The sequence below is a fragment of the Motacilla alba genome, chromosome 1A (genome assembly GCF_015832195.1).
Source record: "Motacilla alba alba isolate MOTALB_02 chromosome 1A, Motacilla_alba_V1.0_pri, whole genome shotgun sequence".
Lineage (NCBI taxonomy): Eukaryota > Metazoa > Chordata > Aves > Passeriformes > Motacillidae > Motacilla > Motacilla alba.
In genome coordinates this window covers 64,603,235-64,629,929 of record NC_052031.1, presented here as the reverse complement: position 1 = coordinate 64,629,929, position 26,695 = coordinate 64,603,235, and the positions used below count along the sequence as shown (strand labels likewise).

The 26,695-nt window shown below is 42.0% G+C and overlaps 2 protein-coding genes across 7 annotated transcripts in view; one reads left to right on the top strand and one right to left on the bottom strand.

Moving 5' to 3' along the window:
- The window catches only part of PPARA (peroxisome proliferator activated receptor alpha), a 33,483-nt gene extending 26,031 nt beyond the window's left edge, over positions 1–7,452 (top strand). For 5 of the 6 annotated variants that reach the window (XM_038152994.1, XM_038152995.1, XM_038152993.1 and 2 more), the window contains one exon: positions 169–7,452. In XM_038152994.1, coding sequence (XP_038008922.1) covers positions 169–416 — 248 coding nt within the window. In that variant the 3' untranslated portion in view covers positions 417–7,452. The remainder of the gene's footprint in view (positions 1–168) is intronic. The other variant, XM_038152997.1, reaches the window with a different exon arrangement.
- Positions 3,311–18,716, bottom strand: CDPF1 (cysteine rich DPF motif domain containing 1). Its single transcript, XM_038153001.1, is given in 3 exon segments — positions 3,311–10,643; positions 16,067–16,172; positions 18,297–18,716. Coding segments are annotated over 3 exon segments (375 nt in total). The 5' UTR covers positions 18,410–18,716; the 3' UTR covers positions 3,311–10,487.
- Between the last annotated feature and the right edge of the window lie 7,979 nt (positions 18,717–26,695).

The following is a 26,695-nucleotide window of genomic DNA, read 5'->3' as shown; positions in this document are numbered from 1 at the left end:
CATTACCCATTTGTTCTCTAAGGTAGTAAATCTTATTTCCCTCTCACGAGTTAAAAATTTTAATGGAAAAGCTTCTATCCTCTGGAAGATTCAGTTCTACCACTAACTACACTTTGAGGAATCATTATAAAATTATGACATGTATTCTTTTGCTTGTTTTGAGAACAGATCGTCCTGGTCTTGTAAATGTAGGACACATTGAAAAAATGCAGGAGAGCATTGTGCATGTACTGAAACTTCACTTGCAAAACAACCATCCTGATGACACCTTCCTCTTCCCAAAACTTCTCCAAAAAATGGCTGACCTCCGACAGCTGGTCACAGAGCATGCTCAGCTTGTTCAGATAATCAAGAAGACTGAATCTGATGCACATTTACACCCTTTACTACAGGAAATCTACAGGGATATGTATTAAGGACTTTTAGTATTTTTTTTCCACAATATTTAAAGACAGAGAAATACAGATGGGAGCAAAACTACTTGTACAGTTATGGGCTGTTCACTCAGCCCAGAGCAGGAAAAATCTAAAACTGGGAAACTGGAGTGTTACACTTCTTTTGGTTTGGGATCTTTTGCCTTCTTTTGAAAAAGTGCTGCAGAAAAATACTGGTCAGAGTGCTCAATGAAGTGTCTTACAATGGTTCTTTTATTGGAAATTTGAAGATTGGTAAGGAATACGTATTTGTATAATAAATCAGATTGTTAAGTAACAGAAATGAACAAAATTGTATTTCCTCTTGGCTTAGTCGTTTTAGTATTAATATAACAAATTCAGCACCTTCCTTCCACGTATCTGCACAGTCAGAAAGACAATGCACTTTTGCCTAATGGTAACTACTGAGAGCCAGCTAACACTTTTTCTTAAAGCATTCATCTAGGTGTAGCAAATGGCTGGATATTACTGTCCATACACTTCTGAAAATGTGGAGAGATCTTTGATCCATTGTTGCTTTAATTCCATGAAATGATGTACAGCTTCATCTATTGTTATGTTGGCAAACTTAGGATTAGCAGGTTTAAAAGACAGTTCTCTTATGAAATTAAACAAAATCCAAAGAGTTATCTAAAACACTGCAGAGATGCTCCAACAGGTGTGTCTTGAAGAGTAAACATGATAAACTGATGGGACCTTTTTGTTTCAAAAGCCTGTTAAGGAAATGTGAAAATATCACTGAGGAAAAGATATTGTATACCCTGTATTTTTGTAGAACTTGTAATGGCTCAGGGTGCAGTTTTGACATAAAAATACTACTTTGAATTAGCAAGAGTTTTGGAGAGACTGAAAAATTAATCCTACCCTAGGGAAAAAAAAAAAGAATTTTAACTTTCCATCAAGGATACTGCACTCTTCTGCAGTGATAGATGACTCCAAAGGAATGGTTGGATAGGAAAGGCACCAGCTTCCTCTAAGTGTCTTGGCAGTATAGTTTGGACCTGTTGGTTTTTCTGATGAATACACTGCTTCATTTTTTACCCACCTGGATATATTTCTATTCCTTCTTCGGCCTCATGGATAGAAGTATTTGGTACTTGTTTTCACCAGATGTTGTCCTTGTGGTTCAGGTGACAGTAATACCAGGAGCAGTGTTCGTAGGTGTCAGGCTGTGTCATAGAATGGAAGGCAGCACAGCTGAGAGTGAGTTTATTGTGTTCCTGGGAGTAAACTGATTTTTACAACAGCACTTGCTGCACTCCTGCTGCGAGAGAAGCCACAATGAAATGGCTTCCTGACTTTGCCACTTCATGGGCTCTTTTCTCAGAGAGCTGCCCAGAAGTGCCAGCTGCCTGCAAGGCACTCTGCTGTTTCTCTTTTGTTTCTTTGATACAGTAACTTCACATTATTACCTCTTAATTTTACTTTCTGTTTCACAACAACGAGGTCTCAGGAGCAATCCCAGCGTTTTCACTACAGTTAAGCTTCCAGTGGCACAGGAGGACACTTTGTACTTGTTTTATTGTAGCACATTTGAAGGCACCAGAATTTTCACCAGGATTGAGTGATGAAGTGAGAACATCACGTTGTCATTCCTATTTCAGTGGCAATGCTTGTTTCTGTCCAGGCCCACAGGCACAGCTGGATGCTGGAAAAATTACAGGTTTAAAGGCAACTTGGGCTTTATCTGGGCAATGATTGTGGCAGAAGTTATAGATAACTACAGATATATTTAGTGTAAAATACTGAAGCACAGGCCTCAAATTTGGTGAGCATCTAGGGCAGGATAGAAATAGTAACTGCATGTGCACAAAACTTCCTCCCCTTCCCTTTGCCAGCGGGAAGAACACTCAAACACTCAGAGAGGAATGTTGGTCTTGCCAGGAACCCTCAGATGAGAAATGGGCTGCCTTTTGTGTCCCAGAGCAGCACACAGTGTGCCCTCAGAAACAGAGGATTTTAGGAATGCTGGCGCTTTATTCTTCCAGCCAAGCCTGTTTCACTGAGGAGCTGTGGGGTTTGGGCCACGGAAATAATTGATCTGTGATATTGCTGATGCAAGAAGTTGTCAAAATATCAGCCATTCTGGGATGCTGTTCTGAAACTGTAGGAGCCAGTTCATTTATCCTCTAAAAAAAAAGGATAACTTGAAATTTTTTTCCCCCAAAGGACAGATTTTTTGCAAAGGACAAATTCAAAGTTGTATTTCAAAGTTGTATTCCATAGTCTAGGTGTACTGTAGGTTCTCAGGAAAAATCAGCCACGGTCAGTGTGCATAACTATTTTTCCAGCTCTTGTTCTCAAAAGTGGCTAAAACACTTTAGTAACGCTTAAAAACATGGAAAAATAATAATAAATACTTAAATTCTCAGCAAAGCTATAAAGAATTGCAAATAGAGTAACTCAGTGAAAGACATAATATTTAGCTGTTTTAGCAGCTGCTTGTAACAAAGTCCTGTTGTAAGCATGAGAAATAATTTTTTTGTTATTTGAAAACCAGCGAGAAATTTTCAACTACTTCCTTAGACACTAAAGGTTTGATTTCTGTGTTAAATTAAATTGCAGACCCATAATGAAAAAAAAAAAAAAAGAAAAGGAAAAAAGAGAACACATCTCTGAATTACAGAAATAAGAACAAGATGTTAACACAGCCTAAAATTCTGGATGGATTCCACTGCCCACACTGCTGTCCTGTGCACATTCCCACAGTCACTTCAATGAGTGGCACAGGGCAGACAATTCACCTCCCAAGAATTAATGGGCAAAAGAATTTCTCATTTCTACATTATACTTTTAAGGAATTGCATTTGCTCCTTCAGGAGATGACTACAGCAGGTTTTGGCCAAGGAAATTTTAAAGTTATTCAGTTTATGTCCTTTTTTTTTTTTTAATTTGGAATCCAAACTAGTCTCAGATCTATTTCTGATTGATTACTTCAGCATCTCCCCTATGTGCAGATAAACTCATACTTTAAAATACCTCATCTGTGGAGGGAAGCAAAGTGATCAGATTTTAGGATTAAGATGATATTAAAGATTTACTGGCTCATCAGGTACAGTTTGGATCTGATTCTTGCCAACAGAACTCATTTTACTGTCGTAGCATGGAAGAGCTTTGGTTGCAACCAGACCCCACAAAGAGCTTAAGGCAAGAGGCAGCAGATGGATAGAGAAATATCCTGGGAAACAATGGTATGACTTAAGTTTTCAGCAAACCTACAAATTACTCATTTTTGAGCATTGTTTGGGGGGAAAATATTTATTTATTTATATATTTTGCTGGCCTAGGTACTTTTTGTCAAAGGGGAAGGGGGGAAGAAAAGGAAGGTTTTGTGCCAAGTATTAGGGAAATCTGAGGTTCATTCTTCTCTCCTCCTTAAATATGTCCTTTAAAGCTGCTGTTTAAAAAAAATTAGTTACTTTGTACCTTTCAAAATTTCTGATCCCACTTTTGCTTTAAACCCAAACTGACATCTAATAGGAAAGTTTCCACTTACAGAAGCTACATCTTCCATTGCATTGAAAGAAACCACATTTTGTGTTAACTGCCATTTCCATGTGCCTTTGTGCTTTGGTTCCAGCAGCTGCTGCAGAGCTGAAGTGCTGCCAGCCAGCAGAGTTTTGCATTATTCCTGCCCCGCGCGGATCTCGGAAATACCAGCAGTTGCCCTAAGCCCGTTCTCATGAGAGAGCTGGCACAAGGCTGCACATCAAAGAGCTTATAATAAGCATCTAAACATTTGTTTGTTTATTCAAACTGCTGAAACTTGGGGAGATTTATTCATCACGAGAGCTGGGGCACATACGATTGAGTTTGAATTTCCTCATTTCTGACGGAAAGCCTGGACAAACTTGGGCCCCATCTGAGGCAGAGCAGCTGGGGGATATCCTGCTGTGGCTGCAGAGGAACACTTTCAGTCTCTCCTAAAAAGCTCCCTGTGACTCTACTGAAAATCTGCAACTGCATTTGACAAATGCACTTGCAGCTGTCATGGTACTGTTTCAGCATAAGGTCTGCAAATAATGGTCCCTCTCAGAAATGCCTCGTCCTTTAGGAAGTGCTGGAATGTAAGGTGGAGCGTGGTATCTGTGCTTGCTTATGTCCCAAGTGCTTTCCTGATAATCAGTTGCATATAATTTTTGTATTTAGGTTTAATCAGCTTTATTATCCTTCTTTTACTGGAGATTTAAATAATATGTGGGTTTGATCTAAGATTATTGATATTGTTATGTGTTGTGGGATTTTTTAATTTAATGTAATACCATTTCTTCATGTTTCAATTTATAAAGTACAAGAATATAAATGCAAGGTATAAACTTTCACTAAATTAATTACAGAGGTGCTTAAAGAAAAATCTGTAAATTATTTAATTTAAATATTTGTTACACACTTTATCTTGTGAACCCTTTGTACAGTGAGGAAGTACTTCCTTTTATGGGTTAAGGATGAAGGGGCTGATGTCAAAGACAATTTGCTATTTATTCCTGTCTGGTCTTTATTGCTGTATCATCTGTGAAGAACTATCACAAATTCTTCAAAGTTATCAGTGTTTGGTGTTGAGGATTATAACAAAACTTTAAAATATATTTTCACATAGAACACAGACTTCCTTTTATTTAATTTTAATAAAAGCAAGTCTAGTTGAGGAATAGCTGCAATCCCAAAATCGAGTTTTTAACTCAAGTTCACCAATAGGAAAAATAGTGTGCAGACCTGAGCTCATCTTTGTTTTGCAGCATGGCAGCTCATTTTCCTTTGAAAAGAACTAAAAAGAAGCTGCATTTTGTTCATGCACCGGTGCTGGTGTTTGCTGCGGAACTGACCTGTGGCTCACTGGGAATAACAACGTGTACTCAGGATTATTCCCTGCCATCTGCCCTGAGGGCAACCTGCTGCTTTTATAGATGTATTTCAAACATGATTTGGCAGTGCAAAACAAAACGTTGAAATGGCATTATTGGCTTCCCTACAGGAGGGATTTGAAATAGAATTCAGAGTCTGCTCGTAGGGATGCTGAGTCTGGTGCATGCAGGTGCGACAGTCTGTGCCCACAGCATCCTTCTAAGGAAATCTGATATAGGAAAAAAGGTACCTTTCAAAGGTATCTACCTTTTCTTTTGCTGTGTGAATCACCAAACACTGTAGGTATCACAAGCACAATCTTTTACAAATGTTCTAGCTGTCATTTGTACTTGCTGCTTTTTATTTGTAACATATACACTATTTCCTCAAATTGCTGCAGCTTGCCATTTTCACTTCATCAGTGTCACCACACAGGTATGTTGTCTCCCAGGGAGGTTGTGTCATGTTTGCAAAAGCTCTGCTGGACTTCTCTGTGCTGACCTGCAGCCACTTCCTTTACCCCGTCCCTTCATATGACACAAACCCGCTGTGTAACTGAGCCCACCCTAAGGAAGGCTGTTTCCTCCTTTCTTTTTTCTATTGTGCTCACAGGTTTGGTTTTTTTTTAATCTTTTTCTTCTTCTGAAGCTGGGCTGTGTTTTTTTTCTTGAGCTCCTTTATTGCGTCAATCTTGTCGGATTCCATTGCTGTGGATGTTTCGAAACAGAATTCCTGTTGCAAGGACCTCAATTTCAGAGGAGCTGCCTCTGCCAGGGGATAGGCAGCACGCACAAGAGACTGATCTGATTACAGGCTGGACCTTAAATAAGGACTGCAAGATCAAGCATGAGGTACTTGAAGTAGTTCCACTGCTTGAAGTAGTAGTGATATTTTGGTGTATTTTCTCGCATTGGGCATGCAGGTGATCCCTGTTGTGGTAAAGACACCAGCCTTGTGCTCAGTGCCAGGAGTTTCACGGCATTCTTTCCACTTGAAAGAAAAAAAGTTTGGCAGGATGGGGCAGTCCTGAGGCGCTGAAATCCCGGTGGCACAGCAGTCCTGCGTTGTACTCACCTGTGGGTGTGTAGGAGTGCAGTGTCACCAGGCAGCCTGCGTGGGCCGTGCTGCAGAGCTGCGAGCAGGTCACTGCCCCTCACTCCCAAGCAGCCCCCCTGCTCAGCCCGGCCCATGCAGGGGCTCCCAGGGCTCATTCCCGCACACACAGCAGCTCTCCCCATGGAATCACAGTGCCTTGGCCCTTCGGCGGGGCAGAAACGTGCACGGTTCAGTTCCTTCTTTAGTAGAAACGAACCTGACCAACGTTTCAGCTCTATCAGTGTGCTCCAGAACCCCCTCTGAGTGGTTTGACAAGTCTGGTTTAGCAGCTCCTCGGGGGCCCTGCCTGCTGAGCAGCTCCTGCTGTTCCTCAGCTCTTACAAACAGTTGCTCAGAATTTTCTCTAGGAATGCAGCACCACAGCTTAAGTGCCCCGGGATGTTGAAGCCCTCCCTCAGGTTTTAAATGGTCTGTTATCTGCTAGGACACAAAAAAAGGACAGTGTTGTTAATGTTGCCAAACCCTAATCAATGGAGCCAACAAGTGTTTCATTAAATCAAGACGTCAATATTAAAGAGAAAACAAAATAGCTTATTGTTTCCAGACAGCTGTTTTGGGTACATTTTACTTCAGTAAATGCAGAACATGGAAAGAGCACATTTCTTGCAAAGAGTAGTCAAACCTAATTCTCATGGAATGCTTGTTTCCCAGTAAAAACCACCAATTCCAGCCAAGTTCCCGAGTTTCTTTCTGTTAGAACAATGCAAATGACACTTCCAAGGATGAATGGATGCCCTGGTCTTGCAGGGATTTTTAGGAAGGACAACTAATCTTGCACTTGTGAATGTTAAAGTCACATCTAGCTACACACGATGACACATTCTCAGATGTTACCAGCCTACTGATCTAGGATGAAAAAACTTGAACTTAACATTTTTTTTTTCTTTTTCACATTCTGATTTTTCTGCCTTCTTTAAAAACAAGAGGTTGAATTCACAGTGTTTGTATAGAGACTGTAGGAACCTATGTGCTTTAATCCTTTCAGACTGAATGTAAACCAACTTAATTTGAAACACAGTTTTGCCTTAATGGTTTTAAAAAAATAAAATATTTTTAAAAGTGAATTTAATGACATGTGATGATCTTTTGTCTCAAGGAAAGGAGTTCACTGCAATGTGACATTCAAAAGGCAGCCTATTTGAAGCACCTTCAAGTACTGATGCTTCCCTGTGTACTGTTAGATGCCTTTTGAAGCAGGAATAGGTGTGTAACACACCCAGAGACATTGCCTATACATTTGTTTACATATATTACCAAAGTTTGGTGCTGACCCACCATCCAGCTGTGATCTTTCGTATTCTCATGGGTTGTATGGCTGGTTTGAGACATCCATGGAATTCAACAAGTGCACTTCTGTGTGAAATGCAGCACTGACTGATTCAATGAGCACATCTTCAATTAAATCAGGGAAGTATGTCACAGGTAGCTGTTTTCCTTCCGGAATCTGGGGATATTTTAATATCTGGGGATATTTTAAGCTGGTAACAGAGTGCTGAAGTGAAAATTACAGCAGAGGAAAAAGACTCCGGTTTCTTCATCAGCTGTGCTCAGGAGCATGGAAGACCTGATGTTGAGCAGCAGAAAGTACTTGAAGACCCCAATGAAAACAACCAGTAAAGGCTGTGCATCCATGAAGAGCAGGGAAGGCTGGCCATGGTATCATTCAGGCTGTGAGATCACATATATACCAAAATATTATGATACTGGGACCATAATGCTCATGTTCAGTGGGAATAAAAGAATGTGGAATAACTAAGGTCTAACATCTGGACACAGATTATAATCCATTGTCATTCCAGGAAATACCAAGTGGCACGTGGGGCAGTCTCCTTTCCCTAAAGCATAGACCAGAGATGCCAGCACACATCTGCTGTCCCTCTGTGGTACCTGCTGGCTTTTCTGCCTATCAGGTCTTCACAGCCAGCTAACTATGAAGCAGAGGCATCCCTGACTTGGTTTTTCCTGCTGTACAATAAATAACTGAGCTGTACCAAGCCAAATTAAATATTAGGTAGTTTTGCTCTGAGGTTCTGCTCCCTTTTAATACTGAGTCTTTTCCCCCTTCAGTTCAACGTTACAAGTACTTAAAGGCATGGAAATTTCTGAGGGCACTAAATGACTCCTCAGTCATATCGTAAAGGCAAAGATAATGGTTATGAATAAATGAGATAACTGCTTTTGTCTTAAAAGGGCACAGAGGAAGCTGAGCAGGAGGGAAAACAGGTCAGAGAGATGAGATCCCGATCTCACTGACATCGGAACTGCACTAGGCAGGCTTTTAAAACCTGCTTTTAAGAGTACAGCCTGTCATGAACAATGGGAAATCCAGGAAAAAACATATTTCAAGGTATGTCTGCTGGTGTAAACATATCCTGTGATCTCACATAACCATGCTGATTATAAGACTACAATTCCAAGGTGGGAAAGTGCTCTCTTCAGTTGCGGGTTTAGCACAGGACATGGCTCTGGTGTTTATGTGGAGCAGACACAGACACACCACAGCTTTTAAACAGTGTTCCTAATGTGAAACTGAAATATAATACCATCCATCTTACATAAGTTTAGAATCACTTTCCCTGAAAGTGTAATCTTTTGTAACTGCAAAAAGGAATCTGAAATGTTGCCTCATAACGTGGATCTTTTTTTCCACATTTAAAGACATATATATACTTTATTTATTAAAGCACTTAGGGCTTGAAAAGGCTACTAATAGGTCCATTATTGCTTTTGTCTTTTAGGTCCATTTTTGGTCCATTTTAGGTCCATTTTTAGGTCTTTTTTGTCTAATAGGTCCATTATTGCCTCCAGTCACTGCAGAAATTTCAGTCCTGAACGGAGGGCACCAATATAGTAAGCTCAGAAAAAAGAAAGATTTTAGGATACTTCAATGTCCTAAACAATTCATTGAAATAATGTTGATTTCTTTTAACAAACACAGGTTCATTCTACTAAAATGATTGATTTTTGATGTTGTCCTATTACAAATTATATGGATGGAAGTGTTGGAAAAAAAGAGATGTTCACCAAAGCATTAACAGGTTCTGAAGCAATAACCAGCAGGAACTTGAGTAAAAAAATGTGAATTTGTGATTAGGGAGCATTCTAGACGTATCCTTAAGGCATGTGACTTGGGTTTTACATAAAAGCCACCTAAATCTTAAGACAGTCAAAACAGGTAACTGAAGAAGCTAATTTTTGAATTAAACAAACTGCTGTTTCCATAGAACTTTTAACCTTTTTTACCTGAAACTGTGTTTCTGACATCCCTATTACAGCTGCAGTTTATTTGTCTGGTTCAGGAAAGAATTGAGTGTATTAATGGAACTTTTCTATTTCCAGATAAACTGCTTTGAAAGTGAAAAAGAAGTCACCTTTACTGTAAAGCATAAATCAAATGTATTCAGGGTCCTCTCCAGCTGCTGTGCTGACACAGACTGGAAGGTTAAGTGAAAAGTGGCTGCAAGTGCAAGGGACTTGTAAATACTTTTATTGATTGCAGAAGCACCAGCCTTCAAAGTCTCAAGTCTCAGTGCTGTGATAGCATTAAGATTACAATATTGAGAAACTTAGGTATTATTTTTATGACATGTTCTCACAGCACTTTTATTTTAGACTTAGAAATAAATCTTTAAATTCCCTGCCTTATGTAATCTTACAGGACAGCACTGCCAGATTAACAATTGGTGTACACTGACTTTCTTGGGTATATGCTGAATTAAGCCAGATCAATCTGTTTTGGAATTTCATAACACTGTAGGGAGTGTCAAGAACAACACAAAGCACTAAAATAGCAAATGTGGAAATCTGGACACGGTTCCTATGCTCTGGGCTGTTTGGTTTCTTACTTTCTTACATTTCACATGGTGACAGCAGGCTCATCTGCCTTCTCTTCTGGCTCCTCAGCACCTTGGAGCCGCTCCCTGGCGCGGCCGGCGCTGCACGGGGATGTCTGAAGCCAAGCCAAGGGCAAGGAAATCTGCTGCTCTCTCCGGTAGTAGTGAGCTGATGAAGGTCACTTCTTTAAAAGGAGCAACATGATAGTCTCCAAGCAGAGAGAGGAGAAACCCCAGCCAAAGAACTGTCGCTCCTGGACCTTCAAGATTTATGCTTTGTATCCGTTTTTTTGCAGGATTTCTGCTGGGGCTTCCTTTTATCCATGTCTTCTTGTATTTCCAAAGGAAAGGCCTTTAGGTTTTCCTTCACACAGGGGAGGCAGAAACTTTTGGAGAGAACTGCAAAGAAATAACATTACTAGCAGGATACACAAAATGGAAATGCTTACATTCCAGTCTCATTAAACTACATTTATATTTTGAATTCTTCTAAAATGAATTATTCTTCTTCTAGGCTGAAATATTCCAGCAATTTAACTTTTTCTTACTCAATAATTCTAACATCTGGTTAGAGCCAACTGGGTGAAAAACAAAACGCCCAAATCAACTGTCCCACTGCTCCTATTAAAGTGACCTTCACCAGCTCCCTGCTACAGGGAAGAGCAACACCCCTTTGGCTGCCTTCTCCTTCCTGCACCATGCATGGCTTTCCTGGCCTGCTCACCGAATTCCAAATAGGATTTCATGGGTAAGCTGCAGCTGGTGTTGCTGATGGATTATACCTGGAGAGTGAATAAAGGTGTAAGAGATTCCATGGGTTTTACTGAAACAGCAAAGTTTTCCTCTAAGCCTTGCTTGATGAAGATTTCTACCTCCTGGGTGGATCTTCCAAATTCCTGCAATGGCGTGTGAGAGCCTCAGCACACTCTGTCTCACCAATCTCCACAAAAATGGCCTAAAGGCCCACAGAAGTACCAAGTACTGGAGGCACTCACAACAGACCATCTTTTCCATAACTCCCAAAGAAACTATTCTTACTTCCATTAACCCATGCACTTGTATTGTCCTAGGAGACTACTAAAAAGTATCACTGTTATATCAATATCACAGAGGTGTCCAGTAACCAGAGTAGTTAAATTAACTCCATTCATCTGAGGCAATCCAAATGAGATTTCATCCCTTACCCTCAATAAATGTACTCAACTGGTTAAAACCTAGAACCACACCTGGTACTAAAGCTTGAGCTAATGGCTCTCCTCTGAACTCTTGATGGCAAAGCATAAAAGCTGTTGTGCACAAAAAAGGTATTTTTGCTATCCCTGTTCTGTTCACAGCTCATACAGACCCAATATTTGTTTTCTCCTCAGGAGCTGTAACCAGATGTTAGTAATTGAATAGAAAGAAGCAAAAGTGATGGAGCATTTTAATGTATTTGTAATATAGAGTTTGAACAACTGGAAGAGAAACTAATGAATGTATTATTCCTTTGCTCTGCGGCGAGACTTGACATCCCTGGCTCTCTTGATGTGCTGATCACCAAATTCCAAATAGGATTTCATGGGTAAGCTGGAATTGGTGTTGCTGATGGATTATTCTTGGGGATTTTAGAATGAATAAAGACATCAGTTTAGACAGAACTGGACAAATGGATTCCCTGGGTCTTACCTAAATAGCAAAGTTTTCCCCTGTCATGGTCATTTGCAGCTGGCCTTTCTCTGGGAGCTAGGCTTGGCTATTCCTGTGTTCCTCTCCTTGTTTTTGTTTCTTATGTCACTATCTGGGCTTTAGCAGCAGATTCAGATGATAATTATATCAAAATCACAATCAGCCTGCTTCCATATGACTTAGAAGCTTGGGGAACAACTCATCTTCATCTATTGTCCTTTTCTGCACTGACTGCCAGGCCCCTTCATGCTCAGGAATGAGTGTGAGGCCTTAGTCTCTGAAAAGCCCTGAAAGTGGATTTCAGTTGCACAACCTCCAGAGCCTATTGTTTTTTGTCTCTTGGTATCCTTAGTACGTTAAGCTGCCAGCTTAAAAGGGGAGATTAGAGTTTCAGTTGGCCTGGCTATTGTTGCTTGCATTGCCAAATGGCACACAGCCCCCCAGCTCCAGGGCTCAGTGCTCCCAAAGGTGGCCACTGGGCCACGGCAAAGGAGAGGCTGTTCCTGCAGGTGGGATCCCCAATGTCAAGATGCAGCTCTCACAGGTAAAACAGGTGTTCAACTTGCATTCTTTTGGCTGAAATGAGTAGCCAGCTAGTGCAGATTTTGGCCAACGGGAACTGGGGAAATCATGACTATGAACCACTCCACCCCTGAGCATGTACCCGTAGTCCTGCTCTCTCAGTCCTGGGATTTTCAGCATAACTCTTCTTTCAATGCCCTACAAATTAAACTTACTACGTGAAGTTGAGCCCTTCTTTTAAACCCTTATCCTGATACAGTTCTGTGTTTAATCGGATGATTCTTTAATGTGTTTTCTCCCTTCCATGACCAAGGCAGGAGGGGGCCATTTCAATTCCAAATTTAATAGTCCAATTCAGGCAAAACAGCTGCCAAAGCATGCTGCCATGGTTTATTTCTGTTTTGACATGAATCATGTCTGAAAGTAATATATATATAGGGATGGTATCTTTACCACAATACGTAAAGGAAAGGCTCTATCCAGGACTGACCCGGCATGACTGGAAGTTGAGTGGGAAGCAGCTGTAGTATTACATTTATCACTTAATGCCTACAATCATGTCCGAGGTCAGTGCTCAGTCACCTTCTGCTGAGGTGAGCAATAAGGGATGAAACCTGCTCCCTTTCCTCCTTTCTTTTCCAAAAGTCACCTTTTTTCCATGTCTTTAGAAAGTGCTGCAATAAAACAGAAGTAACTATTTTAAATTACTTATATAGTCAGATTATATAATTTCCTCTCCCCTTTTCTGAAAGGGTAATAGGAAGAAGGGCACTCAACCTGCCCAAAGACTTTTAAAAGCAATTATATTACCTTCCTTTTTGTGTGGTTTTGACATGTTTTAAGACATTACAGATAATCATTAGAATTATTCCCAGTTGGATCAGAACTAATGGCACTTACCAAGGCACTCTGATAAAAGACTTGAGCAGGGTGATACAGGCTACAAAATGATTGAAGTAAATGAACTGAGAGAAACTTCAGAGGATATTTGGAGATATTTAAGTTTATGAACGCTATAAAGAACAGCTCTAAGTCATGACTTTTATTGGCACAATAAGAGGAAATACACTTCAGTTAGCATGGGTTGTCTCATGAAAACCCTAAAATCTGATCTGTCTCTCAAGTCCCCTTAGGTACAAAAGCTACCTAAAATCCCTTTGCCAAGTTCAAGGTAAGAAAAGTCTTAATTTTGCCACACATTAGCCTAATACTATTCTGAATTACCACAACTTAAAAAGCAACTGGTCACTAAGACTTTTCCAATTGGTCCAGCTTCTTTGCAAAGAGGCCCAAGAAGGTACAATTTTCTTCAGCTTCAATTCCTATTTCAATTCAGCTTCAATTCAATTCCTTCAATTCCTGTTTTAACATTTAACTCAGCTCAGGAGTGAATTGACGTACTTAGGTCAAGCACAAGGAGGAACCACAGCCAATAGAGAGATATTATTCTACCTTTGTCTCTCTCTATTGCCTTGGATAAGTTTTTACTTCTCTGGACTTTTAATTTTCCCTACATGAAGAGGAATAGTATGTGTTTACTTACTTTGTGGTGTGGGTGTTTAAAGCACTAATTATCATTTCTGCAGATCTCTTTCAGTGTTACCTAAGCAGTATTGCTAAATTCATTTTGAAACCATAGTCATATGTGTGATTCACTATCTGGCCTGGCCAGTTTCGTAAGAAATTTATGCTCAATTATTTACAATCAATGTTTTAGTTAGAGTGATACCATCAGGGGAATCTTGAAAACTCAGATAACAAGCAGTAAGTGACTGACAAATTTCCACAACAGGCAAAATAACCAGGACTTTCAAAAAGATTAGGAGCTCCCATTAGCTCTCTGCAAGTATCTTCTACTCATTGCCAGTGCCTGGGTTAACTGAAACAACACATCTTTTCAAAGAAAAAGCCCCACCTTCATTCAGAAAAGCACAATGTGTGCAAGGACCCTGAGAGGCTGAAATGCTCTATTTCTGACAGCTCAAACTGCCACACTTGGAAATACCTGCTGAATCCTTCCTAAATTCAAGACACTTGACTTGGGAATGAAAATAGTTAAATGTGCTCAAGTTTGTCCCAAATGTGCCTGTGTTGCCAATCCTGTGCTGTTAAAAAGGAAGGACAGACCTGGCGTGTCAGGGCAGGAATCAAGCCCCTAAGCCCAAACCCTCTGAGTAGCTGCTCTTGGCTCCTCCTTGGGCTGTGTGGGAGGGAGTCAGCCCCTGCCACAGCAGGGACAGCAGGGAAGATCCTGCTCATGTCAGCTTTGCCTCCACACAACTGCCCTGAGCAACCTGGCTCTGGAAACTTGAGCCCAGCACCACAGCCAGAACCAGAAAGTGCTGGCACTTCACCTAGTCAGAGCCTACTTGTAGCTTCAGAATGGAAAAAAAACCCAAACCAAACCCTCTGAGCTGCAATCACTTTTGGTGACTTTCAGTCATTTAAAGGTCAGAAGAGGCTTCAGAGATAGGATGCTGAGAAATACTCCCAGTGCAGGTAGCTGGGTGTGCAAGCTCCCATGCCAGCTGCACATTGTACCATGGATGGTAGGAAACAACTGGAACCCCCAGCAACAAGCCAGGAATGGGCACACATCCTTTCCCTAACAAAGGGCTCGGGGCCCTGCATCACAGTCTGGGAGAGGACTGGTCACCCTGAGATTCTGCAGGAGCCAGTGAACAGCAGGAAGACCCCAGACCCAAAATTCCCCTTGGGAACAGGTGCACAGACTGTAGGGGTATAAAAGCCCAGGGGTTCCTTTGTTCAAGGCTCCTCCCAAAGAAAGCAGCCTGAGCTGTTCCTGCTGCTGCACAATTCAATTATTAAACCTTTTTTCCTGGAATCGGATCCCTGACAAACCTGAGTAATAAGTTTCTTTAACAAGGAAATAAATCCAATCAGGAGAAAGGTGTTATTGCATGCTCCTCTTAGCCTATCCTTGGTGCTGACTGCCACAAGTCAGAGCAACTAAACTGAGCCAAGTGTGCCAGTATCCTTCTGGCTGTGTCTGCCCAACTCCCAAAATCTGAGACTCACAGCAAACAAAGGGGCCAGTTCTGCACTCAGAAGAAGGAATTAAGACAAGTAATTTTACACCACCTTTCTGGACTGCACTCAGATTTCACAGTTTAAGGTTGCCTTCCAGCTGCTACTTAAATTCATTCTTCCTCAGAGAGCAAGCAAGGCATGATGCAACTCTCTTCCCAGCTCACTTTAAACATTAACTTTTGCAAATAGGATGACAGCCCTGTGCTGCGAATGCAAACCTAACAATCCATGGACATTTATATTCCCTTTACAGAAAAAAAAAACAACCCAATCTACTATTGTGCATGATCTATATTGCCCTTGCATTTCCTGGTGCTAAGAAAGTAGAAAAGAGCTCTCCTTGTGCTTGAGAGCTTGACTGTGCTTATCTGTAAGCACAACACTCACAGTTGCTGATCATTTTAATTTAATCCTGAGAGCTTCATCTAGTGGAATCCACAAGAACATACAATTATGTACAATTAACATACATGTAGTGGTAGGGGGAATGGTTTGCTTTAAAAATGGATTGTTTGGGATTTTGCTGCTTGATCTTTCTCTGACAGGTCACCAGGACTGGAGCAAAAAGAAATTATTGAAGCAGCTTGTTTTTTTGTTACCTACTGAACCAACACACACTGCTCTGCTACACAAACTGCAATAAGACCTAATGAACTTGTCCTTGTCAGGGGTGAAAGGATCCCTCATGACATAGGCTTCTTCCAAAAGCCTGCAAAAGAATAATTTCAGGCTTTTAAGTGTATACTTCACACTTGTACTTGATTTGCTCCTCTTGCTGTTGTACATGAGGCAATGCAGCAGCTCTGCAGCTCCTTTTCTCTTCAAAACCTTCAACTCTGCAGCTGCCTTCAGTCCTATACTGTACTTCCTATCTCTCTCCCAAAAGCAGAGCAACTGGTGAGTCTCTCAGTGTCATCTTACTTTCTCAATGCTCTACCTTAACTATCTTCCATTTTTTATAACAGGCACTCCTTAGCAGGGCCAACCTCAGTGCCTTCAGTACCTTGTCAAGTCACCATTTCAATTGCACAGCTTTTAATCAGAAGTTCTCTTTCAAATCTGTGTGCATGTGAGTATGAAATACAAAGGTTTTACTGCTCTTGGTCACGTTGTTGCTGTAAATCTGAGGTGCCCAGCTCTCAAAAGCAGGAGCTACCAGCAGAGAGCCTTGCAGTTACCTTCAGTGTGCTTACTTTATGTCACAGACTGCACTGCTTGCTCCAGGGTGTTGAGGGAGTGCATTTAATAATAATTTGGCAATCTGCTTGGGAAAAACTAAAGCTTTATTTTTTCTGGGAGCTCCAGGCAAAATAATACAGAAGCCAGCTGAGCATCTGTCTGCAAAGGGCATGCAGCAAGGGCACCTGGCTTACTCCTGGGCTTAAGTAAAACTTGGATTATGGGAATAATATGGATAAAAGGTATTCTGTCAACTAGTACTGCCTTCTCCTTGCCTCCACACACAAAAAAAGTGTGTGCAGGAGTGTGTCCAGCACTGTGTTCCTCTCTCCTTTTTCTGTCCACTCAAACAGAAAATGGTTTGGCCAGAGCCTTCCACTGTCAGGAAAGCTCAGGCATCTTATCATGGCAGATCACCCTGTCAACAAGTCCCTGGGATACAAAGGCAGGATTGTGTTTGCAAAGCTCCCCTTGCAGGATTCCCAGCCCTCATCAGTGCAGAGCCATTTGACAAGGCCCCCTGTCCAGCACATTTCCTGCAGCACTGCATTTGGGACATGTGAGCAAGCCAAGAAAGATGGGGTGTGAAGCTGTTTCTCAAAAGCATCTATAGAAGTGTGATGCTTCAGCATTATTCTTTTGCTTTTGGCACCTGAGCAATCCAAATAAAGCTGGAGTCTTAACTCTGAGAATGGAAAACCTAAAAATTAAGATTCACTTTCAGACTCTTCAGGAATGGACCTGATCAAAGGTGAGCCATTGCTCTGCTGAGTGGAAGAGGGAAAACCAGTAGCACTGCGGGGTTTGGAATGATAAAAAGACAGCTGCCCAAGGACAACAGCCCCAGCAGGTGGTGATCAACAGCTGCTTCCATTCTTTAAGAAACTGAGCAGTCTTATTGGGGTGAAATGCTGAGTACACGCCTGACTTCCAGCTCCAGAGAGTTCCTGAACATGTCTGCCTGACGAATTTGTTGACCGTGATGGCCTCCACCAAGCTACTCTTGCATTTAAAGCAGAGTGCTTTATTTTACGGGGAGTTTAATGTCTGCAGACAAAGCTGTAACTGCATAATTCCTGGTCAAACTATCCCTACTTAGCAGAGAGAGAAAAGGCTTTGGTCCCTGAAAATATAAATACATAGCGAGCATCCACACGCCCTGATGTCACATGGTCTGACAAAGGATTGTCCAATCCACACATAAAAGCACCGCTGTTCAAAACTCCACATCATGCCAGATAGCTCCTAAGAAGTGGTTTTGCCATATATATTTCATTCATGCTGTTTGTATGTATTGCTCAGCTGAGGGAGGCTACAGTGAGGGAAGGGCCATTCCCAGAAATACCAGGCTGGCAGTCAGCAGCATTCCAGCAAGAAAATATTGGTACAGTAGAACTGTCAGTGGGGCTAGGAAATAGGTTAAATACAGATTTTTGCATGGTATTGAAGCAGGGCACAAAAACTTATTGTTGTTTTTCCTATCAGCACTGACAATTTTTAACATTCCTTCCCCTTGGAAAAAAGGAGATCACTTTAAGCACCGAGCCTCATGTTCAGGGTCAGTAGAGCACATTATTGGGCTCATGCAGTGCACACTACAAGGATTCTCATGCTCATAGCAGAAATGAAGTCTGTGATCTCAGAGGGCACATGCACAATCGAGTGTGAGTTTGGTGATGTCCGCCCATAATATGTGTACGGGGCTGATAATTCACACAGCTCACATCTGAACTCTCCTGGTGTCTGAACTTCTTTGGGAGCATCCATTTTTAAGCTACCTGCAAGAAACACACCCAAAACAATCTTTTAGCTTCAAAATGCAATGCTGGGAACATATCTGCAAGAAAATAGGACCTGAGACATCTGGCTTTGCAAATTAAAACCCAAAAGAAAACTGACAATTGCAGACCTTGATTAGTAAATATTTTCCCCCAAATCAAATTCATTTCCCATTTCCCAGTTAAATTTTCAAATTCCTTAGACAAGTCTATAAACTGCAGACTGGGAGCCTAACTATAAAGTTCATCTATTAATTTGGAAGATCCATGAAATAACTCAGGTGACAAAGCACATGGCTGTGATCTTGAAAACCCTCTGCTCAGCTGAGGTCTATACTCCCTAAGTGCTTCCCAGGACACTGTTCCCTATCTGCTGCCATGCAGAATTCCAACCCAGTTCTGCAGTGCTCATCTCCTCCCTCAAACTGGAGCCATGAAAGGGCTTTGGACCTCACTTAGGAGGCAGGTACCAGGAAGGTAAGTGTTGCAAAGAAAAGACTGTGTCTTTTTCTTTGCTTCTGGTTCACCTTGGAATAGAGTTTTGGAAGCTTACCCCTGACTCCCTGTTCCCATCTAGCTTTCTATGGAAATGAGGCCAATGGAATCACCCTATACCTTGTTAAAGTGTTGGCCCATTCCAGCCACATGGGACAAAGGAGCAGACACCTTTAAAAAAGTTTAGGCTCTATAACTTTTATGAGAATAGGCAGAAGGGGAAGAGTCTGCTTTATCCTCCTGGAGAGGATATCCTCCATGTATTTCTACAAATAAAAGAATCTGCATATAAGTAAGTTAGTGTACATCCTTCTGACAGACTTCAGGCCTCACTAGAAAGGAATGGCTATCAGTCCCAAGATACAACACATAGGAAGTCATGTTGCATCAGCTTTGGTGCTAACAGATTACTTGTTTAAAATCCTGGCCGTTGATTTATATTTTGGGAGCTTACTCTTAACTAATACCACTAATATTAGTTGAGAGTCACACCCTCAGTTTTTTCCAAAAGTATGGTGTGGCAAGTAAGCTTTTAGGATTGATTTTAGTCTGTATCAACAATCCTATCAAGCACAGCTAACCATGTGCATGCCCAAAAATTGCACCAATCCATGAAAGAAAAGTGGTTGCTTGTTTGCAAACTGGGTATCTTCGCTTACCTGCACCATTTTCTTGTACAGACAATTCACCTTGCAATTATCAAAACTACAGCTTTTAGCTAACAACCCTCATGCTTTCATGGTAGAGTGTTCTGCTGCAAACCAGTCAGTTTCTGGAAGAGACGCAGGGCTGGTGTCAGGCTGTGAAAAGGTGAGCACCAGGAACCTGGGTTTGGGTGGTATCTCAGCAGGTAGGTTGTGTGTGCTCCCAGCTGAGCACATCCACAGCCTGCCAAAGGACAGCAGGGCATTCCCACTCTTCCAGCTCTGCAGCCAGACCCTGTCCCTGCACAGCTGATTCAGTTCACTAAAGCCATGTACCTAATTATGCTTCAGCCTCAAGGGTTTTCTTTGGGAACTGTCTGTCTGACTGTCCCTCCTTATAATACAGGTTTGCACCACAGAGCAGTCTCACAGCACACAAACCAGAGGGTTTCAGAAAAAATAATCCAAAGGTTGTGCTCCAGAAGCATGTAACACACTCCAACCTGACCAAGCTGGTGGCCATGCACCTACAGGCTGGCACCAGAGGTGATTGAAAACATCCCAGAACACAGAGAACGGGCAGCTGGTACCAAACACCCAACACCTTGGTCCATGGTTTCTGTCTTACTAAATCACACTAGTTACTAATGCAGTAACAAAAAAACCCCAATCTTTTAAACTTTCTTCTTCCAATATTTTTTCCTTATTGCTTTTAATGCACTCAATTGGCTTGCAGAGGAATCCAACAGCTGCTAACAGTAGCACAAGGTAAGAGGAGGAACTGCAGCACCAGCAGAAAGGCAGGGCTGAGATGAGGGACCTGCACATCCCTCCTTTGGTGACAGTAAGCTGCTATTTCTGCTTGCCCGACAGAGTGAAACTGAATCCTCAGAGACATCTGCTGACAAGGTGAACTAGGGGCAAGGTGAAGCAGAGCTGGGACTACTTGTCATCTAATGTTCCAGAAGAACAGGGAGATCCTCAGAGGCTACAGAGGCTTCATGACAGACATCCAATTCAGAAAGTCCTAGCCTGTTAAACCCTGAAACCTAATTTTGGAAATAATCTCCCTTACCTCATCACTCCTTGACCACCAGCCTTTCCACAGCCATTCCTGGCATTTCAGTAGCACAGAGTTCTTCAGATGTAACATAAATGGGGCTGGACACTGGATTTATAAATAATTCACCTTGAGAACACCTTAGGAAGCTATTTTTTTCACAAATTATATGACCCTTGGATATGATGTGTTTTCCCTACCTCACAGAGATGATTGAGAGCATTTAATTAACTTGAGTGCTTTCAGACTTGTCAGTTAGTTGTATGGCATGTACATGCTACCCTTTTCTCCCTGTAATTTGGATTCTTCACACTATGCACTTACTCAGATAAGAAGTCTACATTTTGAACCCTAAATTTTAGGATTGCCAGCTAGGTGTCCCTGACATGTCTGACTTTATCTTTTCTGCAGGTACCCAGCAGCAATACCAACACACCCACTTGACTGAATGAGATTCAGATCAACACTTGTATGCAATTTTTTGTAATCAGTCTTCCTTAAAAAGGAAGTATGGAAAGAGTATGGAAAGTCACTTGAATCAAATTGAGAAGACTATAATGCTGACTTTTTCTTTAAAATAGTGCAAACCACCAAGAACCACAACAACAAAAAAAAGAAGTATTTATGGCAGTGAGGGTCATAGACTTTGGAATGAATATGTCCTGATCCCAAGTTAAAATAACAGCCCTGGGTTCAGAGCTGAAGTACGTTAGATATAGAAACACCTGCTCTCTCACAGACCATCGGCATGTAGAACAGAATCTGTTCGATGCCTACCACTGGGAAGGAATGATATCTATGTACAAACACATTTTTGGCTATGCCAGTTGAAAAGCATATGATCCTGCCTGCAAGGCACAGATGAATTTATGAAGCTTTCCATCTTACTCCCAGCTTACAAGTCACTGGTAGCAGCTGTACCAAGTTTTATTTCACTAGGGACATCATTTGTCCCGAGAGCTTGTCTATGCATCAGCACTTGGGAAAGTGAAGGTTCCTAACTGAAGGTGTGAGGTCAATGAATGCACAGATTTCAGAGTGAACGCTCCCATTCAGAAGTAAAGTTTGCTATACAGTGAAGTAAAGCCATTTGCTTCTGAAGAAAGATATTTAATGTCAAGTTTATGCATGTGCTTCAGTCTAAATTGCCAAGCAGACAAGTCCTGAGATGCACTTTCTCACAAAGAGTCGCTTCCAAAAAGTTCATTTGCTTGGAATAGCCATGGCTTTATGCCATAAACCCAGCGGAGCCAGACAAAGGTTTATCACACTGGTCAGCTCACTGGTTTGGCACTGCACGCCATCTTAGCAGGATGTGACAGTGTGCCAGGTGTTTGTCTGCCCTCCAGACATGTGCAGCAGAGTGAGAACTCATTTCTCTCTAGCAAACCAGCAGCAGGATAAAGGACCTCTTGAGGACAATGTCGAGGGCGCTAATCCCTTCTTAATAATGACAGGCAAATTTGTGGCCACGAGCAGCCTAAACCATCACCAGGTGCTACCACTATGGGGTTTTTTTACCTTGGAATGTTCTGAAACAGCACCACTTCCCAGTAACACATCACAAGTCTGTCTGGCTGACACACGCTGAACAGGTATTTGACAACAGCTTGTCTAGAACTGAATTCTGCCCAAGCATTTTCCATTCTGACTGGAAGCCACAAGGTATTTTAACACATCTTTACTTGACACACATGCCCAGCTCTTCTGGAAAGAACACAGATATCCACATGCTTGGGTAACCACTGAACTAACACGCTCTACAGAAGCCTGCTAGGTCAAGCCTGGAGTGCTACAGGACGTGTGTGAGGCTGGCTCACATGTCCTTGGCAATAGGTGAAGCACACAGATTTCAGTGCCACAGTGAGGAAATAACTGCAGTAAAAGAAAGGCACAGGTTAGGTAGTGCTGAAAGAGTGTTTCTCCATGCTGTCTGCAACTGATACCTGATACAGACATGGGGAAATGGCTCTCAGTCCAGTTCTCTTGAGACTCCTAAAGACTTCAGGGCAATTCTGATTGGAACACTCTGCTAAGAGGCCTGGAAGGCATGCCAGAAATCATAAATCACCCTTAAATTGTCAGGGTCAGTGGCAAAGTAGTAGCACAGATAAGTAATCTGATTTTCTTTGCTTCAAACCTCATTAGCACAAGTATTTACAATGCATAGGTCAAGCCCCTCTTAATACTCCACAGGAGACTCCTGTATTTCTGAGTCACTGATAAACTAGAGAAGCCATACAAGAAACAAAGTACCTATAAACAGATGCAGACTTTGATTTGAAAGGCTGTCAGATAAAACCAACATTGACACACCCTTAATCCTCTCCTACGAAACCCTTGCTTCTTTTACCTGCCAGGATTTTTCTGCAGTATTCACTGGTGATGACAATAATCTATTGAGATATCCACAACTCGATTTTCTACAGGTAAGAGTGCTCTCTAGTAGAAGGGCAGTTCATACCCTGGCATGTGCCAGTGTTGGCTGTGACAGATATTTAAACACACTTCAGCACCAGCAACTTGCCTTCTTCAGAAAAGCAATCTGCTGCTAATTGCTCAGGCAGTAGATAAAACAGCAGAACCTTCTGACTTGCTAGTTAATCCCCAGGCGAACAACTTTCTTCCTCCTGTTCCTTCGTGCTGCAGCCCCGAAGGCATGTTTAGGTCACCTGTGGCTGCGTCCCTGTGCTCTTCCTTTGAGGTGACTTACCTTGGGTCCAGCATGAATTAGCCCAGGACTGCAATTTCACAAAGCGTGAACAATCAGAACTTTCATCCTTACTCACTCTCCCGAAGATCACTTGATTGAATTAAACCTTGATTTGTTGCAGCACCCTTTCCCCCCAGGCTGGGGGGTTGTGCTGGCTTTCTCTGCTCGGAAGGAACGGTGATCTCTGCAGGCTCCCTTCTAGTCGCGGGTCACAGAGCAGGGCCCGAGCCCTGCTCCTGAACTACAGCTTCCATGGATTCCCCATGGCAGCAGCAGGATAAACAGTCTAGGTGGTCACAGATGTGAAAGCCAGTGTGCTTTCTGAACAGTTGTAGGGAAAGAGGAGTAACACAGACAGGCAAATCAAACCCCTTCCTTAGGTAAAAAGGCTTTCCGAACACACGATGAATCTCAAAAAGTCATCTATACCTAAGATCCATGATTTAACAAAGCTGAGAAACCAACACTCAACAAAAACTCAGCCCAAGTGCTCCTTACTCAGAGACGCCAGCTCTAAATTAGGCAGCATTTAGTAGGAATCTTAAATTAGGTGGGAATGTAAAGGTTCACACGGGAAGGCTGCACAAGGCATCATCTACCCATAACACAAGAGATCCAAACACTGACGTGTTGCAGAAGTGATCATCAGTTCTGGATCACAGAACTGTTACTCTTTGCCAAAATGGAAAACACAGACCTGAGGTCAGATTTCATTAAATCTCCTTCTGGTTCAACCACAATAAAAAAATCAACCTACAGCAATAGTAACCCTCTGTTCCGAACTCATTTTGTCTCCCTTCCAAACTGCAGTTCCCTATTAGAAATTTGTTACATTAACAGCCATAGTGGGGAAGAGCAAGTTGCTCTATTAATATATGTGATGACCATTACTTTTGAAGGTGTCCTTAAAGTGCAGGGCCGCACATGTACCACTGAAAGTATCAGCTTGGTTGAGCACAACCTAAACTTAATGCAATCCTTCCAACAGAGTCTAAAAATAGGACCACCAAGATTTTGTGGAAATACAGGAGGAGAGGCTAACACAGTATTTCAGGAAATATGACACTGCCATTTGACATAATCCTGAAAGGAACAAATACAGCTCCAGTGATTAATCTCCCTACAGAAAGCAAAGTTGGGACTATAAGGAAAGACTCAGCCCCATGACATGGGGTTGCATGTGACAGTGTCCATGCTGTGTAGCTGGTGCCCACTTTCTCCTGTGACCAGGAAGATGTCCAGCATTAACACACCTGGGAAAGGGAATTTCTTCCAATAAAGTGTGACTGCAGCTCTCAGTTTGTTAGGACTGAGCTTGAGTTGGGGACTGCAGAATGAAGTAAAAAACAAAAACAAAACCAAAAACACCATCCAGAAGGAAAAGCAAACAAAACTACCAGAGATGTGAGGAGTATGGGGTGAAGAGTGCCAGCTTCAAGAAAGCCTGGGAATAAAGACAGGCATGTCCCTGCCTAAAACTTCTGCATGTACATGGCCCAGCACACCTTCTGCAGCCATGCTCATTTCCTCTGGGACATACTCCTCGAGGTTTGTTATCCCATCTGGTGTGAACAGTAAGCACAGAAAAGCAGCAGAGAGATCCTCTGGCAGCACATCTGATGGAGCAAAGCCCATCGTCACCCAACCCTTAAAAAGTTCTTTTCTGGGGCACTTGCTGGGAATTGTCACAAAAAATTGCAATTTTCTTTATTTCACACCTTCACACCAAGGTCACTTCATTGGTTTCAGTTTACAGTGGAGATTATTAAGCCTTTTAGTCAGGGGTTAGGAGCTTCCAAATCTCCTGACATACACCTATGTCAAATTCCTGTCTTCTAGCCAAGTAGCAATATGGAACAAGGTGGAATTCAGGCAGGCACAAGACTTCCTGAATTTTCAGCAATGTTTTCAGGTTAGTCTGTTCACCCCTGTCAGAAAGACTTGGCTTCCCAACTAGTACTTGGATTACTTTGCCTAAAAAATATGCAGGTACTGAGGCTGCACTTCTTTCAACACCTGATGCATCAAACAGGTATCAAGGCACATATACAAGAACCACTTCCATAATTCTCTGTAGGACACAGAGAAATATTTGTTCTTAGACAGCTGGAGACCTATTTTATCACTGAGTGCCAGGCCATTCCTTTTGTGCATGCTCTGTACCCTGCACAGTCTGTTCTCCAGAGGGTCTATACTTACGCTCTTTCCTTCCAGAAGTTCTTTTGGACAAAATTACTTCTCTGCTCATCACAGGTAAAACAGAAGAAAAATGGCTTTTCCTCATATGACAAATGTAATCATAGCTGGAGATGTGTGGATCCTAGAATTCACTATAACCAGAGTAGACTGCTCCTCCTGGGTCATATGCTAGGAAGGCAGACATATAAAATTTTCACAGTTCTGACTTTTTACCCATGTGGCTCAAAATCCACTTAAGAAATGGCAGCATCCTCAACATGTCACAGATATTTAATAAACTTTTCTTTGGCTTTTGACCTCCATCTGTCCAGTACACACAGACAGGTCCGACTAAGATTTCACTGAGGTCCAAAAAGAAAGTGTGGGCTCAGAGTAGTGCTAAATAAGCAGCAAAGCTGATGGGGTCTTGACAGAAATTGTATGTTGCCCACGTTTTTCAAAGTTTTTGAAAGAGCTGGCTATAGGTCTAGGTAGATAAGACTTAAAAACACTGTGATGTTTCATGCCACATTTAAATGTGCGCTTCCTTTCTGCACATACACATGGCTCCAAGCACGGTTAATGAGTAATTACTTCACTCATGTTGGGAAAATTATGACAAAATTAATGAACAGCTGGGGGAGAAGACGTGGTGCAAAGTTATTATGGCCTGTAGTTAAAAGCAGGCTTCAAAGGAGGAGCATGGTTCAGGTGTTAGATGGGCAGTAAAAAAGAAAACAGAAAGAGCAGGTGAGGATGTCTTCACCAGGCTCTGACAAAAGGAGCAAAAAACACTTGCCAATCCTTGCTTTTTCCAGGCCTGGACTAAAGAACAAAGAAGCCCAAACCATTGCAACCACACAGATAACCCTTTCCTATCTTAATCCAAATCTCCGGTTTTGCCTCTCTATTTGGGAATTCTCTGGCTTTTTACACCTTTTTTGGTGTAGTGATTTTTGTAGTAGTAAAAATACTGATTTAGTCAACAGATCAGTGCAAAAGTGATGCATGGGCTAGAGAGCTTGGTATCTCAACCAGCCTGGGGAGCACATCTCCATTACAAGTCCCTTTACCAGCAGAATCCAAGTATTTTCCTACAACTCTCACCAAACAGAAACCACCTTTGGTCTGAACAACCTCAGACTGCTTCATCTGGGCAGAACAAAACTTTCAGGGGAGCCTTCG